We start from the raw sequence: 24,518 nt of genomic DNA on the forward strand, positions 1-24,518 counted from the left end.
AAGTATAATAAAAAACAGAAAGAAATAAAAAAGAATCAAACCTTAGTACTAAAGAAAATAACCAAATAACAAAGGCAGACAAGAGAAGAAAAGAAAATTGGATTTGCAAGAGAACCAGAAAACAATTAGCAATATGACAATCACAAGTCTTTGTTTATCACTAATATCCTTGAATTTAAGTAAATTAAATTTTTCACTTAAAAGTCAGCATGGCTGAATCAATAAGAAACAAGATCCAAGTATGTGTTTCTGGCAAGAGACCTACTTTAGCTTTAAAGACACACAAGGCTAAAAGTGGAGGAATGGAAAAAGATATTTTATGCAAATAGAAACCAAAGGAGGTCAGAGGTGGTTATGCTTTTATCAGATAAAATAGACTTTATGTCAAAAATTGTCACAAGACAAAGAATGTTATTATTTAGTGATAAAGAGTTCAATTAATCAGGAGGACATAACAATTATAAATATATATGCACCAAACTTTGGAGCAACTAAATATATAAAGCACATATTAACGGACATGAAGGGAGAAACAGATAGCAATACAATAATATAGGCATCTTCAATACCTTAAAAATAGATAGATTAACCAGACAGAAAATTAATCAGGAAATTCAGAACTTGAATTGTCCACCAAATGGACCTAATGGACATATATAGAACATTCCATCCTAAAGCAACAGAATATTCATTCTTTTCAGGTGCATATGAAACATTCACTAAGACAGATTATATGTTAGGCCACAAAATAAGTGTTCATCATTAAAAAGATTGAAATTCTATCCAGTATAATTTCTGACTATACTGATACTTAACTAGAAAGCAATAACTGGAGGAATATTCCTCCTCCACAAATTCACAAATATGTAGAAATTAAACAACATGCTCCTGAACAACCAAAGAAGAAATTAAAAGAGAAATTTAAAAATATCTTGAGATTAATGGCAATGAAAACACAATTAAAACCTATGGAATGCAAAAAAAAAGAAAGTTCTAAGAGGAAATTTTATAGCAATAAATGCCAGTATTTAAAAAAGAAAGATTCAAAATAAATAGTCTAACATTATGCCTCAGGAAAACAGATTTAAAAAGGTCAAAATGAACACAATGTTAGCAGGAAACAAAAAGAGAAAACAAAGATGAGAAATAAAGAGATGATTAAAAAATACAAAGAAAAAATTAGTAAACTAGGATTTGATTTTTAAAAAATAAACACAACTGACAAATCTTTAGCAGAACTAATAAAAAAAGAGAGAAGACTCAAATAAATAAAATCGGAAATGAAGGTAGAGACATTACAACAGATGCCTCAGAAATAAAAAGGATAATAAGGGACTATAATGAATAATTACAGGCCAATAATGAGATAACCTAGTGGAAATTGATAAATCTTTGGAACATACGATCTACCAAGATAGAATGAGGAAGAAATAGAAAGACTGTGCAGACTGATAACAAATAAAAAGATGGAAGTAGTAATTTAAAATTTCTCAACAAAGAAAATCTCAGGACCAGATGGCTTTATTGCTAAATTCTAAAATAAATAAATAAATAAATAAATAAAGAGTTAATACTTCTTAAACTATTCCAAACTAGACAAAGACACCATAAAAAATGAAAGTTGAGACCAGTATATCTGAAGAATATTGATGCAGAAATCCTCAAAATATTAGAAAACTAAATTCAACAACACATCAAAAATGTTATATATCATGACCAAGTAGGATTTATCCCTGGCATGCAGAGCTGGTTTAATGTATGCAAATCAATCAGTGTGATATATCACATTAACAGAATGAAAGATAAAACCACATGATCATTACAACAGATACTGAAAAAGCATTTGACAAAGTTCAACGTCCTTTTTTGTTAAAAATACTCAGCAGTTTATGTATAAAAAGAAACTTCCTCAATATAGTAAAGACTATAAAAACCCACAGCTATCATTATAATTAATATAGAAAAACTGAAATATTTTTCTCTAATATTTAGTTCAGGGCAAGCATAACCACTTTCACCATTTCTATTCAATATTGTATTAGAAGTTCTAGTCAATGTAATCAGAAAAGAGAAAAATTAAAAGCTATCCAAATCAGAAAAGAAGTAAAATTATTTCTATTTGCCTATGGCATGATCCTATATGTAGAAAACCTCAAAAACCACCCTCCACCCACTAGCACTGTTAGAAATAATAAATTAGTTGACTAAAGTTGCAGGATACAAAATCAACAAACAAAAATTAGCTAAATGTTTGCACACGATTAAAAACTTAGCTGAAAAGAAATAAAGAAAACAATCCTATTTATATTAGCATCAAAAATATATAGGAATAATTTTAACCAAGGAATTGAAAGATCTGTATAGTAAAAACTATAAAACATTGATGAAAGAAATTGAAGACACAAATAAATGGACAGATATCCTGTGTACACACATTAGAAGAAATATTGTTAAAATGACTATGCTGAAGTTTCCCTGACACCTACACAGGTGGGAACTGCACTCCACGAGTGCCAGCAGAGGCAAATTTAACTCACTTGCTGCTCCACCCTTTGCTGGAGGGGGAGCACAGGTGAGCAGGTGCAGGACTCAGGGCAAGCACTTTTGGGTGCCGGCAAGAGCGAACTCCATACCAGTCCCATGGCAGCATCTACGGAGAGGGTGACCGTGATCTCTGAAGACCCAGAAGTGTTACACTGCCCATTTTAGCTTTGCCATCCAAGGATAGCTTAAGTGTTAATAGCTCAGTGGAGGGTCAGTGTGACAGCATTTTGCACCTACACTCATGGCACCCAAGTTCTTGTTCAGCATCCAGGAGGAATGAGGTTGCATGAACGAACTGAAGACGGTAAATGCAAGAGATTTTAGTGCTGGTGAAAGTGGCTTTCAGTGGTAAGGGGATATGTAAAGGGGATGGAGCAGGAAGGTAATCTTCCCCTGGAGTCAGGCCGAGGACTAGATGCTACACCATCAAGCTGTCCCTCTCATGTCAAGCTGCTTCTGTCTGCCGTACAACCATAGTCTTCAACATCCAGCTGCATCTCCTCTCTCTGCTGGCTGAGCCTGGGGTGTTTATGAGCATAGGATGGAGGGTGGGGCCGGATATGGGTGGTTTTGGAAAAGGCGACATTCAAGTAGGAAAACAGGGATGTATGTTCTCACTTTGGGCTGAGTTATCAGGATTTTTGGCTTGACGGTGGGGCCCTTGCTGGGGACCTGCCTTCTTCTGCACAGAATTTCCCTGCCTCCTATACTTATCAATGCTACTAAAAGCAGTATAAGGATTCAACACAATCCATCTTCACAGAAATATAAAATGAAATGCTAAAATCCACGTGTAATCACAGAAGACCCTGAATAGCCAAAGTAATTCTGAGAAACAAGAACAAAGTTGGAAGCATTATGCGTCTTTATTTAAAAGTATATTATAAAGTTATAGTAATCAAAACAGTATGATACTGGCATAAAAGCAGACATATAAACCAGTGGGACAAAAATATACAACCCAGAAATAAGCCCAGATATATATGGTTTCTATGGTTTGAAGGCTTGAATGTTTGTGTCCTGTCCAAAATGCATGTTGAAACTTAATCTCAAATGCAATAGTTTGGGCCTTTAGGAGGAAGTTAGGTCATGATGACTCCTCCCTCATGGATGGAATTAAGGTCCTTATAAAAGAGGCTTCACAAGACATTTGGACTATTTCACCCTTCCATTCATTCCACCATGTGAGGACACAGTTTGTCCTATCTGGAAGATGCAGTAACAAGATACCATCTTGGAAGCAAGCAATGTGACCCTAAGTAGATGCTGAACCTGTGGCACCTTGATCGTGGACTTCTCAGTTCCAAAACTGTGAGAAATAATTTTCTATTTTTTATAATTACCCAGTTTGTGGTATTCTGTTATAGCAGCACAAATGGACTAAGAAAGAAACTGGTACCAATAAGTGCAGTACTGCTGTATTGAATACCTAAAAATGTGGAAGTGGCATTGGAACTGGGTAATGGGTAGAGGCTAGTCTCTAACAGACGATTCTGGTAAGGACTAAGAAGAAGAGAGCTGTAGACAGAACCTCAGTCTTAGAGATTATTTAAGTGGTTGTAATTACAATATTGATTAAAATGTGGGCAGTGAGTGCCATTCTGATGTGGTGTCAGATGAAAATGAGAAATAATTAAAAACTGGAGGGGGCCAGGCGCAGTGGTTCAATGCCTGTAATCCCATTCACTTTGGGAGGCTGAGGTGGGCAGATCACTGGAGGTCAGGAGTCCAAGACCAGCTTGGCTGACATGGTGAAACCCGTCTCTACCAAAAATACAAAAATTAGCCGGTCATGGTGGTGAACACCTATAATCCCAGCTACTCGGGAGGCTGAGGCTGTAGAATTGCTTGAACCTGGGAGGCGGAAGTTGCCATGAGCCAAGATCGCATCACTACACTCCAGCCTGGGTGACAAAGTGAGACTCCATCTCAAAAAAAAAAAAAAAAAAAAAAGTGGATCAAAGGCCATCCTTGTTATCAAGTGGCAAAGAATGTGGCTGAATTGTGTCTATGTCCCAGGGTTTTGTGGAAGGCAGAACTTAAAGGCAATGAACTAGGATGTTTGGTGAAATAAATATCTAAGTGAAGTGTTCAGGGAACTGACTGCTTATAATAAAATATGGGAAGAGAGAAATGAATTAAAAGAAAAAATGAATAATCAAAAAGTAAGTGAAATTTAAAGATTTAGAAAATTATCAGCTTGGCCATGTGAAGATAAAAGGCTGTTCAAGAAAGAAAATTAAAGGTATGGCCAAGCTACTGTTTAAATAAGAAATATATATGTGTAGGTAGAAGCCAGATACTATTCACTAGAACAGTGGAGGGATGATCCAAGTGATATTTGGAAGATCTTTGTGGCTCCCACTCCCATTACAGGTGCCAAGTGCTAAGTTTTTATTGACAGATGAATGGATAAACTGTGAGATACACACACACACACACACACACACTCATATAATTCAGACTTAAAAAAGGAGATCTTGCCATTTGCCACAACATGGAAAAAACTGGAGAAACTTATGCTAAGTAAACTTACCCAGACACAGAGACATATTGCACAATCTCATTTATATGTGGAATCTAAAATAACAACAAAACAACTAACAATATAGAATTCAGAGAGATACAGAGTGAAACTGTGGTTACCAGGGGTAGAAGAAGAGAGAGAGAGAAAACTGGTAGGGGAGAGCAGCAGGTCAAAAGATACAAAGTGAAAGATAAGTAGGATGAGCAAATCTAGAGTTCTAATGTACAGTACAAAGACCATAGTTAATAACAAGGTATTGTACTTGGCATTTTTGCTAAATGACTAGATTTTAGCTGCTCTTGCCACACATAGAAATACAAACGAGTGACTATTTGAAATAATAGATATGTTAATTTTTAAATGTTTATTATTATACTTTAAGTTCTGGGATACATGTGCAGAACGTGCAGGTTTGTTACACAGGTATACGCGTGCCATGGTGGTTTGCTGCACCCATCAACCCGTCGTCTACATTAGGTATTTCTCCTAATGCTATCCCTCCCCTTGCCCCCCCAACCCCCCGACAGGCCTCGGTGTGTGATGTTCCCCTCCCTGTGCCCATATATTCTCGTTGTTCAACTCCCACTTATGAGTGAGACCATGCAGTGTTTGGTTTTCTGTTCCTGTGTTAGTTTGCTGAGAATGATGGTTTCCAGCTTCATCCATGTCCCTGAAAAGGACATGAACTCATTCTTTTTTATGGCTGCATAGTATTCCATAGTATATATGTGCCACATTTTCTTTATCCAGTCTATCATTGATGGGCATTTGGGTTGGTTGAAGTCTTTGCTATTGTGAATAGTGCTGCAATAAACATATGTGTGTATGTGTCTATATAGTAGAATGATTTATAATCCTTTCGGTATATACCCAGTAATGGGATTGCTGGGTCAAATGGTATTTCAAGTTCTAGATCCTTGAGGAATCACCACACTGTCTTCCACAATGGTTGAATTAATTTACACTCCCACCAACAGTGTAAAACTATTCCTATTTCTCCACATCCTCTCCAGCACCTGCTGTTTCCTGACTTTTTAATGATCACTATTCTAATTGGCATGAGATGGTATCTATTGTGGTTTTGATTTGCATTTCTCTAATGACCAGTGATGATGAGCTTTTTTTCCTATGTTTGTTAGCCATATAAATTTCTTCTTATGAGAATTGTCTGTTCATATCCTTCACCCACTTTTTTTTTTTTTTTGAGATAGAATATCGTTCAGTCACCCAGGCTGGACTGCTGTGGCGCAATCTCAGCTCATTGCTACCTCTGCCTGCTGGGTTCAAGTGATTCTCCTGCCTCAGCCTCCTGAGTAGCTGAGACTACAGGTGCATACCACCACGCCTGGCTAATTTGTTGTATTTTTAGTAGAGATGGGGTTTCACCGTGTTAGCCAGGCTGGTTTTGATCTCCTGACCTCATGATCCATCCGTCTTGGCCTCCCAAAGTGCTGGGATTACAGGCATGAGCCACCACGCCCAGCCTCCTTCGCCCACTTTTTGATGGGGTTGTTTGTTTTTTTCTTGTTAAGTTTGTTTAAGTTCCTTGTAGATTCTGGATATTAGCCCTTTGTCAGATGGATAGATTGCAAAAATTTTCTCCCATTCTGTAGGTCACCTGTTCACTCTGATGATAGTTTCTTTTGCTGTGTAGAAGCTGTTTTGTTTAATTAGATCCCATTTGTTAATTTTGGCTCTTTTTTTTTTTTTTTTTTTTAGGCGGAGTCTCACTCTTTCACCCAGGCTGGAGTGCAGTGGCGTGATCTCGGCTCACTGCAAGCTCTGCCTCCCGGGTTGACACCATTCTCCTGCCTCAGCCTCCCGAGTAGCTGGGACTACAGGCACCCGCCACCACGCCCAGCTAATTTCTTTTGTATTTTTAGTAGAGACGGGGTTTCACCGTGTTAGCCAGGATGGTCTCGATCTGACCTCGTGATCCGCCTGCCTCGGCCTCCCAAAAGTGCTGGGATTACAGGCATAAGCCACCGCGCCTGGCCAATTTTGGCTTTTGTTGCAATTGCTTTTGGTTTTATTCATGAAGTCTTTGCCTATGCCTATGTCCTGAATGGTATTGCCTAGGTTTTCTTCTATGGTTTTTATGGTTTTAGGTCTTATGTTTAAATCTTTAATCCATCTTGAGTTAATTTTTGAATAAGCTGTAAGGAAGTGGCCCAGTTTTAGTTTTCTGCATATGGCTAGTCAGTTTTCCCAACGTCATTTATTAAATATGGAACACTTTCCTGATTGCTTGTCTTTGTCAGGTTTGTCAAAGATCAGATGGCAGTAAATGTGTGGTGTTATTTCTGAGGACTCTGTTCTGTTCCATTGGTCTATATATCTTTTTTGGTACCAGTACCATGCTGTTTTGGTTACTGTAGCCTTGTAATATAGTTTGAAGTCAGTAGTAACCATTTTATTCTCTATATGTATCTCATAATATCATGTTGTATACTTTAAATATGTACAATGAAATTTATTTTACAAAATGTAAGTGCTTGATATCCTGATACTTAATGTCTAAATACTTAAAGACATGTCCCCTAAGAATAATATTCTACTATATAGCTTTAATACAATTATTACATCCCAAAATTTATTAATATAATAATCCAATATATAGTTCTTATTACAATTTCCTCCATTATTCCCTAATTATATTTATAAAAATATGAGGATAATGGAGGGGCTTATGTGTTTATATACAAATAAACACATAAATTATGGTCCACTCATACATTTGGTTCTCTTGTCCTTTCAGTCTTTCATAATCTACTCATAGAGCAGTTTCTCACCATTTTTTGTTTGTTTGATTTTGCATTTATTTTAGTCTTTTATGACACTGACTTTTGTTTTTGTTTTTTTAGTCTGGAGTATTTGTTTCATATAATGCCCCATATCTTGGACATTTCTTCTTGTTTTCCATGAGTTCAAGTTAATAATTTTAATAAAAACACAACATAGATGATGTGACTTACCAACTTTTCGTTGCATCACACAAGGATGAACATAATAACAGTTTATTTCAATTTTGGTGGTGGTTACTTTAATCAATTGATTCGGGTGGTGTTATCAATTGAATGTTTATGTCTTCCCAAAATTCATATGTTAAAATTCCAACCCCTAAAGTGATGGTATTAAAAAGTGGGGCCTTTGCAAGGCGATAAGGTAACAAAGGTGGAGTCCTCATGAATGGGATTGGTGCTCTTATAAAAGAGACCCCACAGAGCTCTCTTGCTCCTTTCGACCATGAGAGGACACAGCAAGAAGACAGACATCCTTGAACCAGAAAGTTGGCCTTCATCACACTTGAGGATAGCCAGCAATTTGACATCAGATGTCCTGGCCTCCAAAATCGTGAGAAATAAATGTTTGTTTTTTCAGCCACCTAGATTATTGTATTTTTGTTATAACAGTCTGAACAGACAAAGACAGGTGGTATTCACATGCTATTTTCATTTTAAAGGTATATTTTTAACTTCGTAACTAAAAAGGAATCAGTAGGCTTATGCTTTTAAGACAAAGTGAATATTATGTTTCAAAAAATATTTTCACTGAATGGTGTTAGCATCCATTAAATTTGTCATCTCATCCTCTATTCTCAGCCTAAATGTATTAGTCTACTTTATTACTCAAGTTACAACTGAAAGACGGAAACTCGGATATCAAGGTATAAAAGTTTTGCATTTCCTGGGAACACATAATTGTAGTAAACTCTTAGATAAATTGATCCTAATTATGTGTCAATGCTCATTATTCATGAGGAAGTTAGAGAATAAGAAGGCCTTAACTCTTTGGACCCAAAACAACTATCTGAGTTTTTGTTTCTCAGCTAGTCCTGTTTCCCAGGTCCCATCTGCATCTCAGCTTTCATTTCCCACTCTCCAACTCTCTCCTTCACGACCAGGGGACTCTTCTATTCCCTAAGGACATCTGTCCTTCTCTTATTTGATCTTATGTCAGTTTGACATGGCATGGTTTAAGTCAATGTTTTCCCATGTAGCTAAGGTGCTAAGTGCAAATATTAACTGATTCAGAGAACTATCAACCTTGTCAAAACCATAAAACTGCTCTTTATTAGTTGACCCAAAGTCATAATTTGGACAGAGATATTTCAAGACATTTTCAGATATAAACGATAAAACAAATATACCAAATAATATATGTAAGACACAAAGAGAAAGCAATTGATCTGAGGCTACTATGTATATAACAAATAAGATTTTATCTTGTTAAAACACCCGCATGCCCGCAGAAATCAGTCAGAACCAGATGACTCTTTCTAGCTGTTGATTCCTCCTCCTCACAAAGAGCCCACACGCTTCATTTTGCTTAATTATCACTTTGGGGAAAATGTTTCTTCCTTTCTTTCCTTCACACTTCCCTCTTTTCCTTCATTATAGGAAGAAACTTCTCACTTACATATGAGAAATCACAGTCACTTCTGTGAAATAGCTTATGCTGAACATTAGCCCTTCCTTCTCCGGATCCCTTGAATGCTGGAATAGTTGCCAGGCTGTGTTTTCAATTGAGGACTTCCTGTTGCCCAATACTAATGTATCCAATGGAGATTACAAGAAAGATTAAAAGCCTTGCAAACACACGAATATTTTTTCTTTCTATCCCAAGCATTTAAGACTTTCTTAGTACTTTTCTTAAGATAATATACGCAAAGGGAGAGATAAGTGGAGGAGTTAGAGGAATATAGTAATGGAGGAAGGAGAAGGAGATTTTGCTTACTAGTTTCTAGCTTTTGTTTTCCAGCAATCCAAAGAACAATATCTCACTAAAAAGTTTATGATACATGCTTCAGAAAGATATATCAAAAGAGAAGAGTTCCTAGAGTACAGGGTATGAGAGGTATCATGGAATGGAGGGGGAAACACGATAAATAAGAGAAGGACACATGTCCTTAGGGAATAGAAGATTCCCCTGGTCCTGAAGGAGAGGGTTGGAGAGTGGGAAATGAAAGCTGAGATGCAGATGGGACCTGGGAAACAGGGCTAGCTGAGAAACAAAAACTCAGGTAGTTGTTTTGGGTCCAAAGAGTTAAGGCCTTCTTATTCTCTAAGGAGGGATCCCTAGAACTAGAAATGCCAGGGAGACAGTTTTGCCCACGGACCTGCAGGAACAAGAGATATTTTATGGAGAATGTGCACAGAGAGTTGTATATATTGTTAGAGAAACACCAAAATTTATCTCCAACTCCTTTGTTGTCAAACATAAATATCTGTTTCTGAGCTCTGCCACGGGAACTTGGGAGCACTTCAGGTGAGTGCAGAGCCAGGAAAAGATGCATCAAAATGAGTAGAAAAAGTCGTGGCATTTTACTCGTCCTGGCCTCTCTCACCCTGATACAGTGAGACTCGATCTGGAGAAAACCCTGAAGTCCCAGCTTCTCCCTTAGGGAAGCAAGAGGAGTGGGCCATGAGTCCAGCATTCTGGGTTTCCAGCGGGGTTGCCCAAGGCACTGGTTTCTGTCTTACATGACTCAGAGTGCAGAGTTTGGATGCCATGTTGGGGGCTTCTGAGAACAAAGGCAAGCACCCTGTTTCAGCACTAGGGAGATTGTAGTACTGAAGGCGGACACCAGGGGGAGAAAGAGGTTACAGGCTCCAGACAAGAAACAAGCAAACCTCTTTAACTGGGAAATTACACACACAAGCCCATAAAAAGCTTGAAGGGCCCCTAGAATCTCTAGCTATGCTAACCAATAAAGGTCTTCCAATGTATGAAGCCAATCTGCAATGACTGGAGGAGGTTGGGTGTATTTTTCAAATATTAAAAGCACTGCAGGATAAAAACTAAGAGCATGTCTAGTAAAATATGATAAACATATCTAAGATGCATGCTAATAGACAAAAAATAAATGATTAGAGTGCATTTGTCTAAAAAATTCATCAAATATATGGCAATACAGTTGTTGTCAGTAGGACTGGGCAAAGGGACATTGCTGCATATTGCAAATTTTGTGTGACCCTTTGCCTCTGGATATTGGGACCTCTCAAGATTCATGCTGCTGCCACCCTGTGATGTGTTTATTATCTATAATGGACTGTGTCAAACATTATGGAAAAATCCTCATGATACCAAGGTTGTGTGGTTTTCACTGCTCCATAATATCAGTTTCTTTCTCTAACACACAGGCCAAGTCTGGACTAATTGGCAGAAACTGACTTACCAGTTTTGCAGCCAGAACTTGGGAGCTCTGTACTTTTTAAGAGCTAAATCTATTTTTTCTTCCGTAGTTGGCAACACCATTATGACATCACAACATGTTCCCAATGAGACCATCATAATGCTCCCATCAAATGTCATCAACTTCTCCCAAGCAGAGAAACCTGAACCCACCAACCAGGGGCAGGATAGCCTGAAGAAGCGTCTACAGGCAAAAGTCAAAGTTATTGGGGTAAATCTAATTCAGAACATGTTGGAGAGGGGTTAGGGGAAGTGGGAAGAGATGATGTATGTTTTGGGACTGGTCATCCGTTGTGAGTGTGGAGACCCTTAAGTTTTGCTGGAGGGACTTTGGGGTAGAAGCCACTTGGAGAAAACTGTTCCAGAACTTTTCCACAAGAGATTGTCTTAGAAATGTTTTTTCCCTTATTCTGAATACGAGGAGTTGATTTTCTGTTGTTATCTTTGTATTTTTGCAATACAGTACTTCTCTATATTTTCTTTTACAAAAGTAATGGTGGTAAATAATTACATATTGTATATACATTTTTCTGTATTTCACAACTGCATGCTTAATAATCCACACTGATTCTTTGCAAGGAATTTTTCCCTTACTGCAAATTACAGAAAAAATATACCTCCTCTCCCTGTTTTCTTCTTACCTTTTTGAGAATGGAAATGATATTTACCTTTTGTTTGTCTGTTTCTCCTCTCATCCAGAGTTTATTAAAGAAGCTGTATTGCATGAAGGGAGGAGAGAAATAAGGGATCTATCTTGGATTGGGAGGGAAACACAGAGTTTTGGTTTCTAGACTTGCCTCTGCACTTATGTGATCTGAGGTGAGGCACTCTGTTTGACTGGATTTCAGGACCTGGTGGGACTGGTTTCCTTGCCTCATGTACAATCACATGGGTTTCTATGAGGCTCAGGTGACATAAGGTCTAGAAAACTTCTTGGTAAATGATAATAGAGCTGTGAATCTTTGAGGTGGATGTCAGGAAGGAAAACTACCTCCTAAGACAGAGCTTCAGTTATACATGAGAACATGCAGTATTTGGTTTTGTTAGTTTGCTAAGGGTGGTGGCCTCTAAATGATGAGAACACATGGACACGTAGAAGGGAACAATGCACACTGGGGCCTTTCGGAGGGTGGAGGGTGGGAGGAGGGAGAGGATCAGGAAAAATAACTAACGGATACTAGGCTTAATACCTGGGTGATGAAATAATCTGTACAGCAAACCCCCATGACACAAGTTTACCTATGTAACAGACATGCACTTGTACCCTTGAACTTAAAATGAAAGTTAATAAAATGAGCTTCCAGAACCTTAGCTATAGGATTGTGGGCTGCAGTTTCCAAGGAGCTGAACAGAGAAGGCCAAGCTGTGTCCACTGGAATCTGGGAGATGAGGGGAGGGATTTCTACACCACCAATCCTCCAGAGAAAGTGAGGGCTTCCAGGTGCCCCCGTTCTCAGAGAGGTAGAAAGAGAGTTACTAGTCATGGACTCAGGAGTCCTGAGAGTTGGGAAAGCAGATCCCAGCAGCCACTGTGAGCTGGAAGCAGGGGCCATGAGCAGACCAGGGCCTGAGAGGCAGAAATGCAGAAGCCTTCCTGAGCACCTGCCAGACACCCGAGACTGTGGCTTCTGTGGCAGAGCCACACACCCTCCAGGATTTCTTTTCATATTTCTCACTCTAGAGTTTCCACAGGGTTTTTATCCTCACTGGGATCTTGCAGAAGGCGATAATGCATTAGCACCATGGGAGAGGCAAAAAAGGCCCTGGGTTTTTTTTGTTTGTTTATTTGCTTGTTTGTTTTTGACATGGAGTCTTGCTCTGTCACCCAGGCTGGAGTGCAATGCCACAATCTCGGCTCACTGCAACCTCCATCTCCCGAGTTCAAGCAATTCTCCTGTCTCAGGCTCCAGAGTAGCTGAGATTACAGGTGCACACCACCACGCCCAGCTGATTTTTTGTATTTTTAGTAGAGATGGGGTTTCACCATGTTGGCCAGGCTGGTCTGGAACTCCTGACCTCAGGTGATCCACCCACCTTGGCCTCCCAAAGTGCTGGGATTACAGGTGTGAGCCACCATGCCCAGCCTGGCCCTGTGTTTACAAATGCTGGTTTTAATCCTCAATCTTCCTTTCTCTTCCCACAGATTATCCAGATCTTGTGTGGTGTGAAGGTATTGAGCATGGGAATCATTTTCGCATCTGCTTCCTTCTCTCCAAATTTTACCCAAGTGATTTCTATGCTGTTGAAGTCTGCTTACCCATTCATAGGACCCTTGTTGGTGAGTAGTTTCTGAGGAGGGAAGCATGGGGCGATAAGGGGAGGGAGATGCCAATAGCTTAAACTTTCCACCTGCCACCTTGCTATGTTTGATCTGCCAGCAGCAATGAGTCAATGGTGAAACTTTTTCTCTTGTGTGTGTAGTTCAGGGAGGATTGAGTGGGGTAGGATGGCAGGGGGTTCCTGATTTTAGATCAATTTCTCATCAGACTCAAATATGCATTTCTTTTGAAGATCATCTTATTTTTCACCTTGTCATCTTGAGCTATGATGAAGCTACTGACTTCTTTCCGGGTTTAGGCAAAACATCCATGAGTTAGGATAAGGTTGGGAAGAATATTAAAAAAATGAGCATCAATGGAAAACATCATAAACTCACAGAGAAACCACACAGATGCTTGTGGGGATCATGGAGGAAGGGGAACTTATACCTCTGAGCTTTTTTGAAAATGCTTTTACTGCATTGATGGATTGCCAGGGAAGGCTGAGCAGATGTCTATGTCCCAGTGATGGACTAGAAATTCCTCTGAAATAGCTGCAGCTCTGGGGTTTCAAAAGGACTTAGCAGTCCTTTTCCCAAAGAACTGCTGTCTCTTAGATTGAGCTTTCTCATAATTAAGCTTCTCTTTTATAGATGTTTTTCCTTCAACTTCCTGCACCTCAGTACCTGTTATTAGCTCTTGTTTTACATTTGTTTATTTGATGCATCAAGAAGTTCACCGATTTGTCTATCATGTCCATTTTTCTTCTTTTATTAACTAAAGTTTCATCTGATTTTGGATCTCACTGGTTTTCCCCAAATGACCTTTTTCTGTGTCAAGATCCATGCAAGGCTACTACATTACACTACATTACATTTGGTCATGATGTCTCAGGCTCCTCTAGACTTTCTCAGATTTTCCTTTTCCTTGAGGACTTCAGTACTTTGAAGTAGTACTGGCTGAGATTTTTATAGAATGTTCCTAAATTGGGGTTTGTCTCATATTTTTCTGATGTTTAGATTTGGGGGAATTTTTGGCTGATGATAACAGAGGTAAAGCAACATTTTCATCAAGTCATATCAAGGGTGATGCTACCAACATACTGTCACTGACACAATTTACCTTGATCATGTGTTTGGGGTAGTGTGTTTAGAGCTTACTGAATCCAAAATGGAAAAGAAAGGAAGGTTGTGGGAGGAAAGACAGTCAACAGACCACTGTTGGTTTCTCCTCTGTAAAGTTACTACTACTAACTACTAAAGTTACTTCGTCTTTCTCCTCTGTAAAGTTACTACTTCTTTCCCTCCTGTTTCTATAATCTATTCTTTAAAAGCAAGTCACTAAGCACAGTCAACCTTTGAAGGGACATCTAGTCCATATGTTTACAGACTTCGCATTTGTTTATACAGACAAATAACTAAATGCCTGGGTTACAGGAATCACAGTTTTTCTTTGGTATTTGTCCCCCTTTCTTCTAACTGTCAAATAATTTTCTTTCCTTAATGGCTCCAAATCTGTAGGTCATGAATACTCTAGAGGATGAAAAAAATTTCTTTCATTTTGTAAACACACCCTTGAAAGTTTTCTGCCATCCCTTCTTGTCTTTCCTTCTGTTCTCATTGACCATTTTACCGTAGCCTGGGGAGCCAGCAATGTAAGATCCACGTCTCAGCTTTTCCCATCTTTTATTTTCTTTTTAAAGAAAATCTAGTAACAACACTTTTCTGCCCTTCCAAAAAATGGAAGAGGAGGGAATACTTCCAAACTCATTTTATGAGGCCAGCATTATCCCGATATCAAAGCCAGACAAAAACATTACAAGAAATCTAAAGGTTAATATCCCTAATGAACATTGATGCAAAAATCTTCAACAAGATACTAGCAAACTGAATTCAACCACATATTAAAAGGATCATTCACCATGATCAAGTGAGATGTATTTCAGCGATACAAGGATGGTTCAACACATATAATCAAATGTGATGCATCACATCAATATAACGATGGACAAAAACCATATGATTCCAATTCTTTTCTCTTTCCATACCATTGTTTTCATGTCCTTCTCTAAAGAACATCTTACACCAAAATTTTACCATTTCATTAAGAAAATGAATAGTATTTCCTGGCTTTTAAGGTCCTCATTTTGTTTATTTGGATATATTTCTGCTATCTTTTTTTTTTCTGTTGCTATCTGAACACTATATGGGCAAACGGGATAAATCTATGTCTTTAAATGGATATTACCTCATTGATCATTTGTTCCCCAAGGCTTTTCCCATGACAGTTTTCTATAAACATCATGATAGTGACATCGCAGTTACTCTTTACATGGAAACTGACCTGACCATTTTCTCTTTTATTTTAGTTTGTCATCTCTGGCTTTCTATCAATTATCACAGAGAAAGGGTTAACCAAGCCTTTGGTGAGTATGAGAACTATAACCCACAACTCAGTGGATCAAAATGAAACTTAGAACCCGTTAAGGCCAGTCTCTCTACTTTGAAAAGTTGAAAACTCAGTTCTAGAGCAGTTAGTTGTTAGAGTTAGGATCCAGGCCTGGATGCTCCATATCCTTGTTCAGAGCACATTTCTCCAATTATTGTACCCTACATCAAAGTCTCTATTCAGAGAATTATAATATCCCTTCAACCAGTGTCCAAGAATCTATCACAGAAAAATTGTGCTTATTTGTGATGCTTTTTTGGTGATAACTGGTCTTCAAATTTAGGTTTTCAATGGCAAGGGAGCTGACAGTGTTATAAACAGGTCTATTTGTTGGGGTTCACTGTTTAAGCCCAGGTGTTACAACCCTTGAAAAAAATGAGTCAACATGCTGTTTATGTATGGTACTATCTCTCATTCTTTCATCTATCTCACTAGAAAGATAATACCTTTATTTTGTTTGAGTATTAATTCTTGCACCCTAAAAGTTGTCGTTGGTCATTTGTATTGGCTAAGACAAAAAAAATGCTTTACCTGCCTTTATCCCGTATTCCAGCAAAAACTAGAGTTGGAAGTGGCAGGGAGAGAAAAGCTGGATTATACCAAGAAGTGTTTGTTGTCGGTAAAGTTTCATTAAGTCTTCACTCAATCCTATATCCCTCAAAGGATTTATGTTGGAGATTATGTAAGAGAATGTCATATAATTTAATTGCACAGAAACTCAATTTGGAAGCTCTGGCTACAAAAATCTCCCAAAGCCAGCAAGGAAGTCAGAGAGAGTGCCCAGAAAAATGCCAGTTCCTTCTTTCCCTCGTTGGTATTTAGAGATTATTATTTGGAACCCTCAGTTACAATCCACCACTAGATCTGTGCTGTGCAATGTAACTGTCTATGATGGAAATAAAATGTAACTTTCTATGATGATGGAAATCCACAACAGCTGCATTGTTACAATATGGCGGTCACATGTGGCTATTGATGATGTGAAATATGGATAGTGCAACTGAATTTTAAATTTTACTTAATTTTACTTCAAATATAAGTAGCCCATGTGGCTACTGGCAACCATACTGAGCAGCCTAGTACAAGAGTAATGTTTTCAAACTTTTAGTAGGAAATATATGGGCCTCTTACTCTAGAGAACAATCCCACAGTGAACATGCAGGAAGCTCAAGGATGCAGGATGTGGTCTCGGGGTGGGCTCAGACTCACCAGAAACATCGAGGCTTTAGTGAGTTCTACTCTTGTCACACATTGTACCAGCCCTTTTTGAGACTGAAGAAGAGTGCCATCTCAAGACAAATCTAGCTTATTCTAAGAAATATAGACTCTAGGCATCAAGACTACTACTGGCTACTAGGAGGCCCAGGAGTGTACACTTCAGTCATTATGTTGGGAAATTGGGGTCCCAGAGCATCAACTGGTGAGTTCCTAAAAGAAGAAGTGCCCATATGGGATTAAATAACACGCTACTGTATGGCTGTGGGGTGTGCCCTGGAGCCTACCTACCTGTAACAATAGCTTTCAGAATGCTGTGAGCTCAGTTCTCTTTTCTGTGTGAGCTGGAGTAAAGGAAGTCACTTCTGAGGTCAGTTTATTTATTCCCTTCACTTCATAAATGTAGAAATGAGAACCAGAGTGGGAAATAAAACCAAGGAACTGAGTACCCAAGGGAACAAGCTGGGTCAAGTCTACATTGTGACCTCAATTTTCTGACATCCAGTCCAGGCCTTTATTCTGCACCTCCCGCTGCCTCCCACACATTACACCATCCTTGGGCCCGCACCTAGACCTCTGCCCACAGCCATCCCATGCTGCGCTCAATGTGGCCAGTCATATGCCTGCCCAGGTTCCAGGGCCTGCCTGAGACTCAGAACCACCCCCTCACTCATCTTTGAGAGGTGTGCTTTTGAGAGAGGCAATAGGCACGCAAGAGTAAGCTATTAGGTTGGTGCAAAGGTAATTGTGGTTTTGCCATTGAAAGTAGTGGCAAAACCCGAAATTACTTTTGCACCATGCTAATACACCATCCACATTTTCTGTGTGGTTGATGCTTGCACGAGGGGTTTCTGAGTTGGCCAAGAGAGAAACTGCATCTGGTACATTGCCACCTTTGCTTGTGGTCACACTCATAGTAATTTTCCAGGCAAGCCTTGTGGAGGCCCAGCTATCTGTCCCAGGGAAAGAATTTAGGATAGTAACATTCTCTACCACACTATTGAGGTCCTGTTTGAGGGGAACCAGTTCATATGTTCATTCATTCAGCCAAGTTTTACGTTCCAGATTCTGAGTTTTTGGCTGGACACTGGAGAGGCATACAACAAGAAATGATCCTTCCCAGACTTCCTGAGGGAGACAGATAAGGGAATAACTTGCAATGTAATGGCAAAAAGGGATAAGAGAGATTCGCGGCCCTTTGGGAATGATTCTTACCCAGCATGTCTCTTTCAGGTGCATAGCAGCCTGGCTGGAAGCATTCTGAGTGCTCTGTCTGCCCTGGTGGGTTTCATTCTCCTGTCTGTCAACCTGGCTGCATTAAATCCTGCCTCATTGCAGTGTAAGTTGGACGAAAAGGATATACCAACCAGACTCCTTCTTTCTTATGATTATCATTCACCTTACACCATGGACTGCCATAGAGCCAAAGCCAGTCTGGCTGTAAGTATTTTTTAGATGGGATGTTCTAATTTTATGAGGTTTCTGAAAGCCTTGATTTCTTATTATTCCATCCTTTGAAAATCTCTCTGTTAATTCTGGTTTGGGCATCTGGAGGAAGGCCAAGGTTATGTAAATCAAAGGGGGGCTGCATGGATGAGATTAAGGGGATTACATACTAACAGAGTGGAATTGAAAATGTCAGATAAGGTTGATGATGAAAAACTAAAACATGGTTTGTAGAGTTTCTTAATTACTCAACTAATCTAATTTTGGAGGCATAAATTATGAGTTTGTCAAACTGAGAATGTTGGTACATAGAGTGGTGAATTCAGATTGGCAAACAGAGCAGAAAGACCCGGGTGATCAGAAAATGCCGACAAGGAAACGTGGTGTGTGTGTGTGGTAGGGGGTCAGTTTGGTCTAAAAAGACATCAGACTAAAGATGAAGAAACAGAGAATAGGAAATATGGGGTTAGATGGTAAGGGTTTCTCCTAATGATTACAATAATGAATAATACTAATCAGGTGAAATGGTAACATTATTATTGCTTTTTGTTATAGCTGAAAGAAGTGTGATATCTTAAATCAGGAGACAAGAAATATAGGGAGATGGAGAGTGTAACTGAGAATTATTGCAGGAGAATTCTCTCTCTTTGGAAGAAGAAAAACAATGAAGTTTGGCTAACAGAAATAATATGTCTGAAGTTGAAAAATTAAGGGGTATGTTCATGGTCAGCAACGCATTGAGAGGAAAACAGGCAACATAAAAGTAAAGAAGTTGCAGAATATTTATTGTCCTGCAATCATAAAAATGAGGTCAGCCAAGAACTCACCTGGACGATGGACAGATAGAAAGGTCTGGTCAAATTCATGCTTGTACAGCACCCATTATAAACTGGGCCTTGCTTCCAAGGTAATGGTATAATGAGGAAAAAGTGCATGCAAATGAGGCTGACAGTAATTGGTACAAATTCCACCTTGGGAAAAAATCTGGAGAGAAATTTGGGAGAAATTTGGTAGGGATAAAGTATAAATTCACGATGGGACGATTTTATATTGGAAATAAGAGAGATTCTGTTGAGCTTGCTTGCCAGAACAATTTCTAGGTAATGGACACAACGTGTATCTTCTATTTAACTGTGTGTAAATACCACAAAACAAAAGTTCATGTGATCAAATTATCTCCCTTTATTATCAGATGACCAGTTCTGCACAAAGAATGTCTCAGGACAGAAATGGTAGAACTCATCCTTGTGAGTTGCTGTTGGTGATTAACAACAGTTTACTACCTTCACTGTTTTTTTCCATGTCTTAAAACACCAAAAACAGCAAAAATAAAAAATAAACAACAAAAATAAAAAACATCCAAACAGGTTCAGATACATAGACAGGGATGTCAATACTGAATTTTACAAAGGGCTTACACAGCCAAAACCTCCTTGATCCTCACAAATCTCTGAGAAATAAATGTTAGTATGCATGTTTGATACATGAGGAAACAGGAGCTAGAGAAAGAGAGAGACTTGTCCAGGCTTACACAGCTACTCAGCAGTAAAGATGAGACTATAATGGAGCTGCTGATTCTCAGTCCTGGGAGCTATTACACCACTCTGCTCTCTTACTGAGTGAACAATGTCATCAGAACTACGTACGTCTCAAAGAAGTGAGAAACAAGTGTATGAAGTGTATTAGTTGATTTAGTTACTACTCATCTTCCCTTCTCCTCTCAAGAAACTGAATGAGTGAAGGAGTTGAATTAAGACAATTGTGAGGAGGAGCAGTTTTGTTTTCCTGATTGTGTCCTTACTTCATTCTCTAATGGTTGAGGTGGTCTTCATCTCTATGGTCACCTCTAAACCAGGCATGAAAGCTTCGGCTGACCCAAGCATCACTGATATTTTATTTCTTGACTTTCAGGGAACTCTGTCTCTGATGCTGGTTTCTACTGTGTTGGAGTTCTGCCTAGCTGTGCTCACTGCTGTGCTGCAGTGGAAACAGACTGTCTGACTTCCCTGGGTGAGTGTGCTGGCCAGCCTCGCTTAATCTTGCCTAGTGTATCTTATCTCTGCACTGTGTTGAGTATGTCACCAAGAGTGGTAGAAGGAACAATCAGCCAGTCATGAGATACACATGGGAGGTCATTTAAATGGTGATGGAAGACCGAGAAAAAAAGCAGATGGTAATTGAGTAGCTGACAAGCTGAGAGTTCACTGGGTATGAAAATAGTTAAAATGAGACATCAACTGGTTCAATCTTCCCATTTTGTCACTGAAGGGAATGAGACTCTGGGAAGTTAAATGACTGGCCTGGCATTATGCTATGAGTTTGTACCTGTGCTGAGGACACTAGAACCTGGCTTGGCTCCCTTCTAAGCAGAAACAATTTCTGCCACAACCACTAGTCTCTTTAATAGTATTGACTTGGTAAAGGGCCTTTACACATGTGGCTGGATCCAGTGAATGTCTTATGCTCTGCTTTTCCTCCTGGTGATTTTAAAATTCTTTTTCCTTTTAAAAGATATATTAAAAATGTATTGTTGAATCAAATTCCAAGGGATACCACCCCTACAGACTTATTGCTTTGTTTAACTGAATTTAAAAGCCTTGATTTATCCAGAATTTTATTATAGAGAATAGAAGGAATACTAGACTGATAAATTGTAATTATTTGAAGAACCTAGTGATCTGCTCTACTTGTCTTGGATTAGCTAAGAATTCTATGTATACAGTTGGAAAAAATGGCATATCCACATGTATCCTGAACCTGAGTAAAGTCTGAAGACCTAACATACTTTGTTTCTTCTAGAGTGTGCTTTTCCTGCCTCACAGTTACTCATGTCCTCAAAGACGACTCATGATGCTGGATATGAAGAACTATTGACTTCTTGGGAAAAAATGGAGAAATATTAATTGGAAAGTTGATTTTTATGATAATATGGAAAACCTAACCATTATAAAAAAGCAAACTTGAGTTTCCTAAATGTAAGCATTTAAAGTAATGCATATTTGTTTTAAAAAATTATTTCGCTGTCATTTATGATATGTGTTCATTGGGGATCTCTTGGTTTGCCTGATACTGACTTCAGCAAAAGCACAGGGCTGTAAATTACCATTTACTAGACTAGCCAAATAGTCTTAGACATTTCCCAGAAAACTAGGCAGAATGATGATTCAATAGATCACAGTGAGGCAAAGGATACAGCTTTTTCTTATACTCCTCAATTGTCAACAGGAGTTAACCGATTTGCTGTGGTGCGCAGACTCTTTTATCACAGGTGCTACTGATTTATCCCATGTATTTTACTCATTAGTGCATAAAGGCAAACCCCATAATGAAGTCTCCGAGTGTACGAAAGTAGCCGGCTTCAAAATAAAATCTTTGAGTGCATACTTTATTTTAATACTTATTTTGTTGTTTTTTCCTTTAAACACAGAATAAATCAACAATGACAGACATAAACCCAAATTTTAACTCAATTTTCTCCTCACCAATATTCAGACAAAACTAATGAGTGGACAAATGCTAACCAGGAATGCTTATCTGTTATGAAGAGACAACCAGTTCATACTTACATCCTTATTTCAAAATAAGAAAGACCAATTGTTTGAGTATAACAAACATAAGCCTCACCTCGCTCATGCACACACACGCACACACACACACACACACGTGTAAAAAAGTATTTCAATTTTATATGACCTCCATTTCTTTGAAAGATTTTGTCATATTTCCCTTGCTCTGACCCTCTGTAGCAGGGGTCATACTTCATACTCACTGTCTCAGATATCCTGATACTCAGAGAGTTTCTCTGCTCTTTTTTTCCAGTCTCAAATGGAACTGTCAGTTTCTTTGATTTTAGCTGTATCTTCAAATCTGTTTCATTATGTCTTCTCCCTGTCCTTTGCACCCCCCACTGACACACACCATTTCTTTTATTTATTTGCCTATTGTGGACATTCAACTTTTATTGATACTTATTGGATACCAGACACTATGCTTTTAATGCCAGGGCTACCAAAGTGAATAAGATACATGATTTGGCTTCAAGATATTTATAGTCAAATAAGGAAAACAGAGATGACAATGAAGTTAGGGATTTCACTAACTGTTATTTGAGCACAGAATAAAGATACTAACTGTTATTTGAGCACAGAATAAAGAATATTTTCTGCCTAAAAGAATGTAGAGGATAAACAAGTGTGTGTGTGTGTGTGTGTGTGTGTGAGAGAGAGAGAGAGGGGGAGAGAAAGACAGAAAAGACAGAATGTACTTCCTTTGAAAATCCACCTCCCCACTATTAATCACATGGTGCCACCTTCCACCACAGGAGAGGACCACTGAAGCATTGTCATTTGTCTGGGGTAATATCAGAGGTTCATTGTCTCATGCCAAGAAAATTGAAGACATGGACACACAAAGAGTGAATTTAAGAGCAGAAGTTTAATGGCAAAAAGAAAGAAGAGTGCTTCCTCATGCAGATGAAGGGATCCCGAATGGATTTCTGGGTTTGGGGCAAGATGAGGTTGGATTTATAGATGAGTCTGAGGAGGTCGTGTCTGATTTACATCAGGCATAGTAGATTGGTTGGACCAGGTGTGCCATTTACATAGCATGGGAAGTGCTGGCCATCCCACACTAATCTTTTATTATGCAGATGGGGTCTCCACCTGGCCGGCACCATATTGCCTGCTTTTTTGCTGCACACATGGTGACAAAGAAAAGGGAAGAGGGAACCTCCATGTTTAATATATCTAGCTTCCAGGTATCCTTTTTCTATTGGCACAACTGCTGGCATTCACCTTTGCAAGCTTCCAGCTTGCTTATCTATTCTCGCAGCTTGATTTTTCAGGCTTCTTTTGCTAGACAAGAAATGATTTGGGGGCTGCTTTTTAATAAAAAGAAAATCTTACTGAGAACTCCCTTACCCTCACTAGCTACTTAAATAATTTCTTTTTAGCTCCTGTGTTATTTCTCCCCTCAGAAGCAGTAACCCTAACTGCTGTTAGAGGGTGTTGGACAGTGACTCTTTCTGACTACTTCCTGCTGAAAAGGGGCATCTAGTGGGGACAGCAGCTAGGGCTCCTCCTGAGTTCAATCTAACGGTCCTCAGAAGAAAGGCGTGTCCGTGTGTGGTTCTGCCTGCAGCACCATTTAAAGTTTGATTGCTTCTAGGCCAAAAGAGATAAATTTTACAAGAAGGTTTAGAATATAGGGTTTGAATATGAGTATTAAGATTACCATTATTAGTGGGGGTACCATAGGCCATAACCATGCCAGTGGAGTTTGATACCTGTTAGCCATTTTAATGGATTGTAATACTAGTTTGCCTCCACCAGGTGTCGCTTACTTTACTAGACGCGTTAATATAAAAGGAAACTTTGTTTTGCCTAAGTGTCCCCCAATTATTAATTCTATTATAAAGATTATAATTAGGCAGAATATTACAGCAATTAGAATTTTCCAACCGGAATTCCATATTGCAGGTGCCACAATGTATAGCTGTGTTGCAAATAGTAGAGCGCATGTAACAATTCCCAGAAAGGTGGTGTAGTAGATAATTTACGTCTAAAACTTTTACTCGCCAAGATGTAGAATTTCTCCTTGGGGTTCTATGAAGTTACAAATGTAATCCCATGTATAATTAAAATCTCCCTGCAAATATGTGTTACAAAGAAGTGCTAATATCTGGCTGCGAATCTCGACAGGAAATGTTGAAATGACAAAAAGTATCTGGTGAGTTAAAGGTGGGACTGAGTAAGACGGGTAGCCCTTACTTACTTACTTATCTTTTATGATTTTCAGCTTAAGATCTCCTATTTTTTGTCATTGATGTCCAGGACGTTCTTCTGGGCTGTCAGAGATTGCTCTCTCAGCTTTCCAGGCTTTGACTG

The 24,518-nt window shown here is 38.8% G+C and overlaps 1 protein-coding gene across 1 annotated transcript; it reads left to right on the top strand.

Annotated features, from left to right (window-relative positions):
- Window positions 1–11,322: 11,322 nt before the first annotated feature.
- LOC101141448 (membrane-spanning 4-domains subfamily A member 6A) lies at window positions 11,323–22,021 on the top strand. The gene is made up of 6 exons (XM_031015974.3): window positions 11,323–11,477; window positions 13,410–13,544; window positions 15,893–15,949; window positions 18,421–18,627; window positions 20,545–20,643; window positions 21,433–22,021. The coding sequence occupies exons 1-5, from the start codon at window positions 11,331–11,333 to the stop codon at window positions 20,632–20,634; spliced, it is 636 nt and encodes a 211-aa protein (XP_030871834.3). The 5' UTR covers window positions 11,323–11,330; the 3' UTR covers window positions 20,635–20,643; window positions 21,433–22,021.
- Window positions 22,022–24,518: the final 2,497 nt, after the last annotated feature.

Source organism: Gorilla gorilla, chromosome 9 (genome assembly GCF_029281585.2).
Source record: "Gorilla gorilla gorilla isolate KB3781 chromosome 9, NHGRI_mGorGor1-v2.1_pri, whole genome shotgun sequence".
In the NCBI taxonomy this organism is placed as follows: domain Eukaryota; kingdom Metazoa; phylum Chordata; class Mammalia; order Primates; family Hominidae; genus Gorilla; species Gorilla gorilla.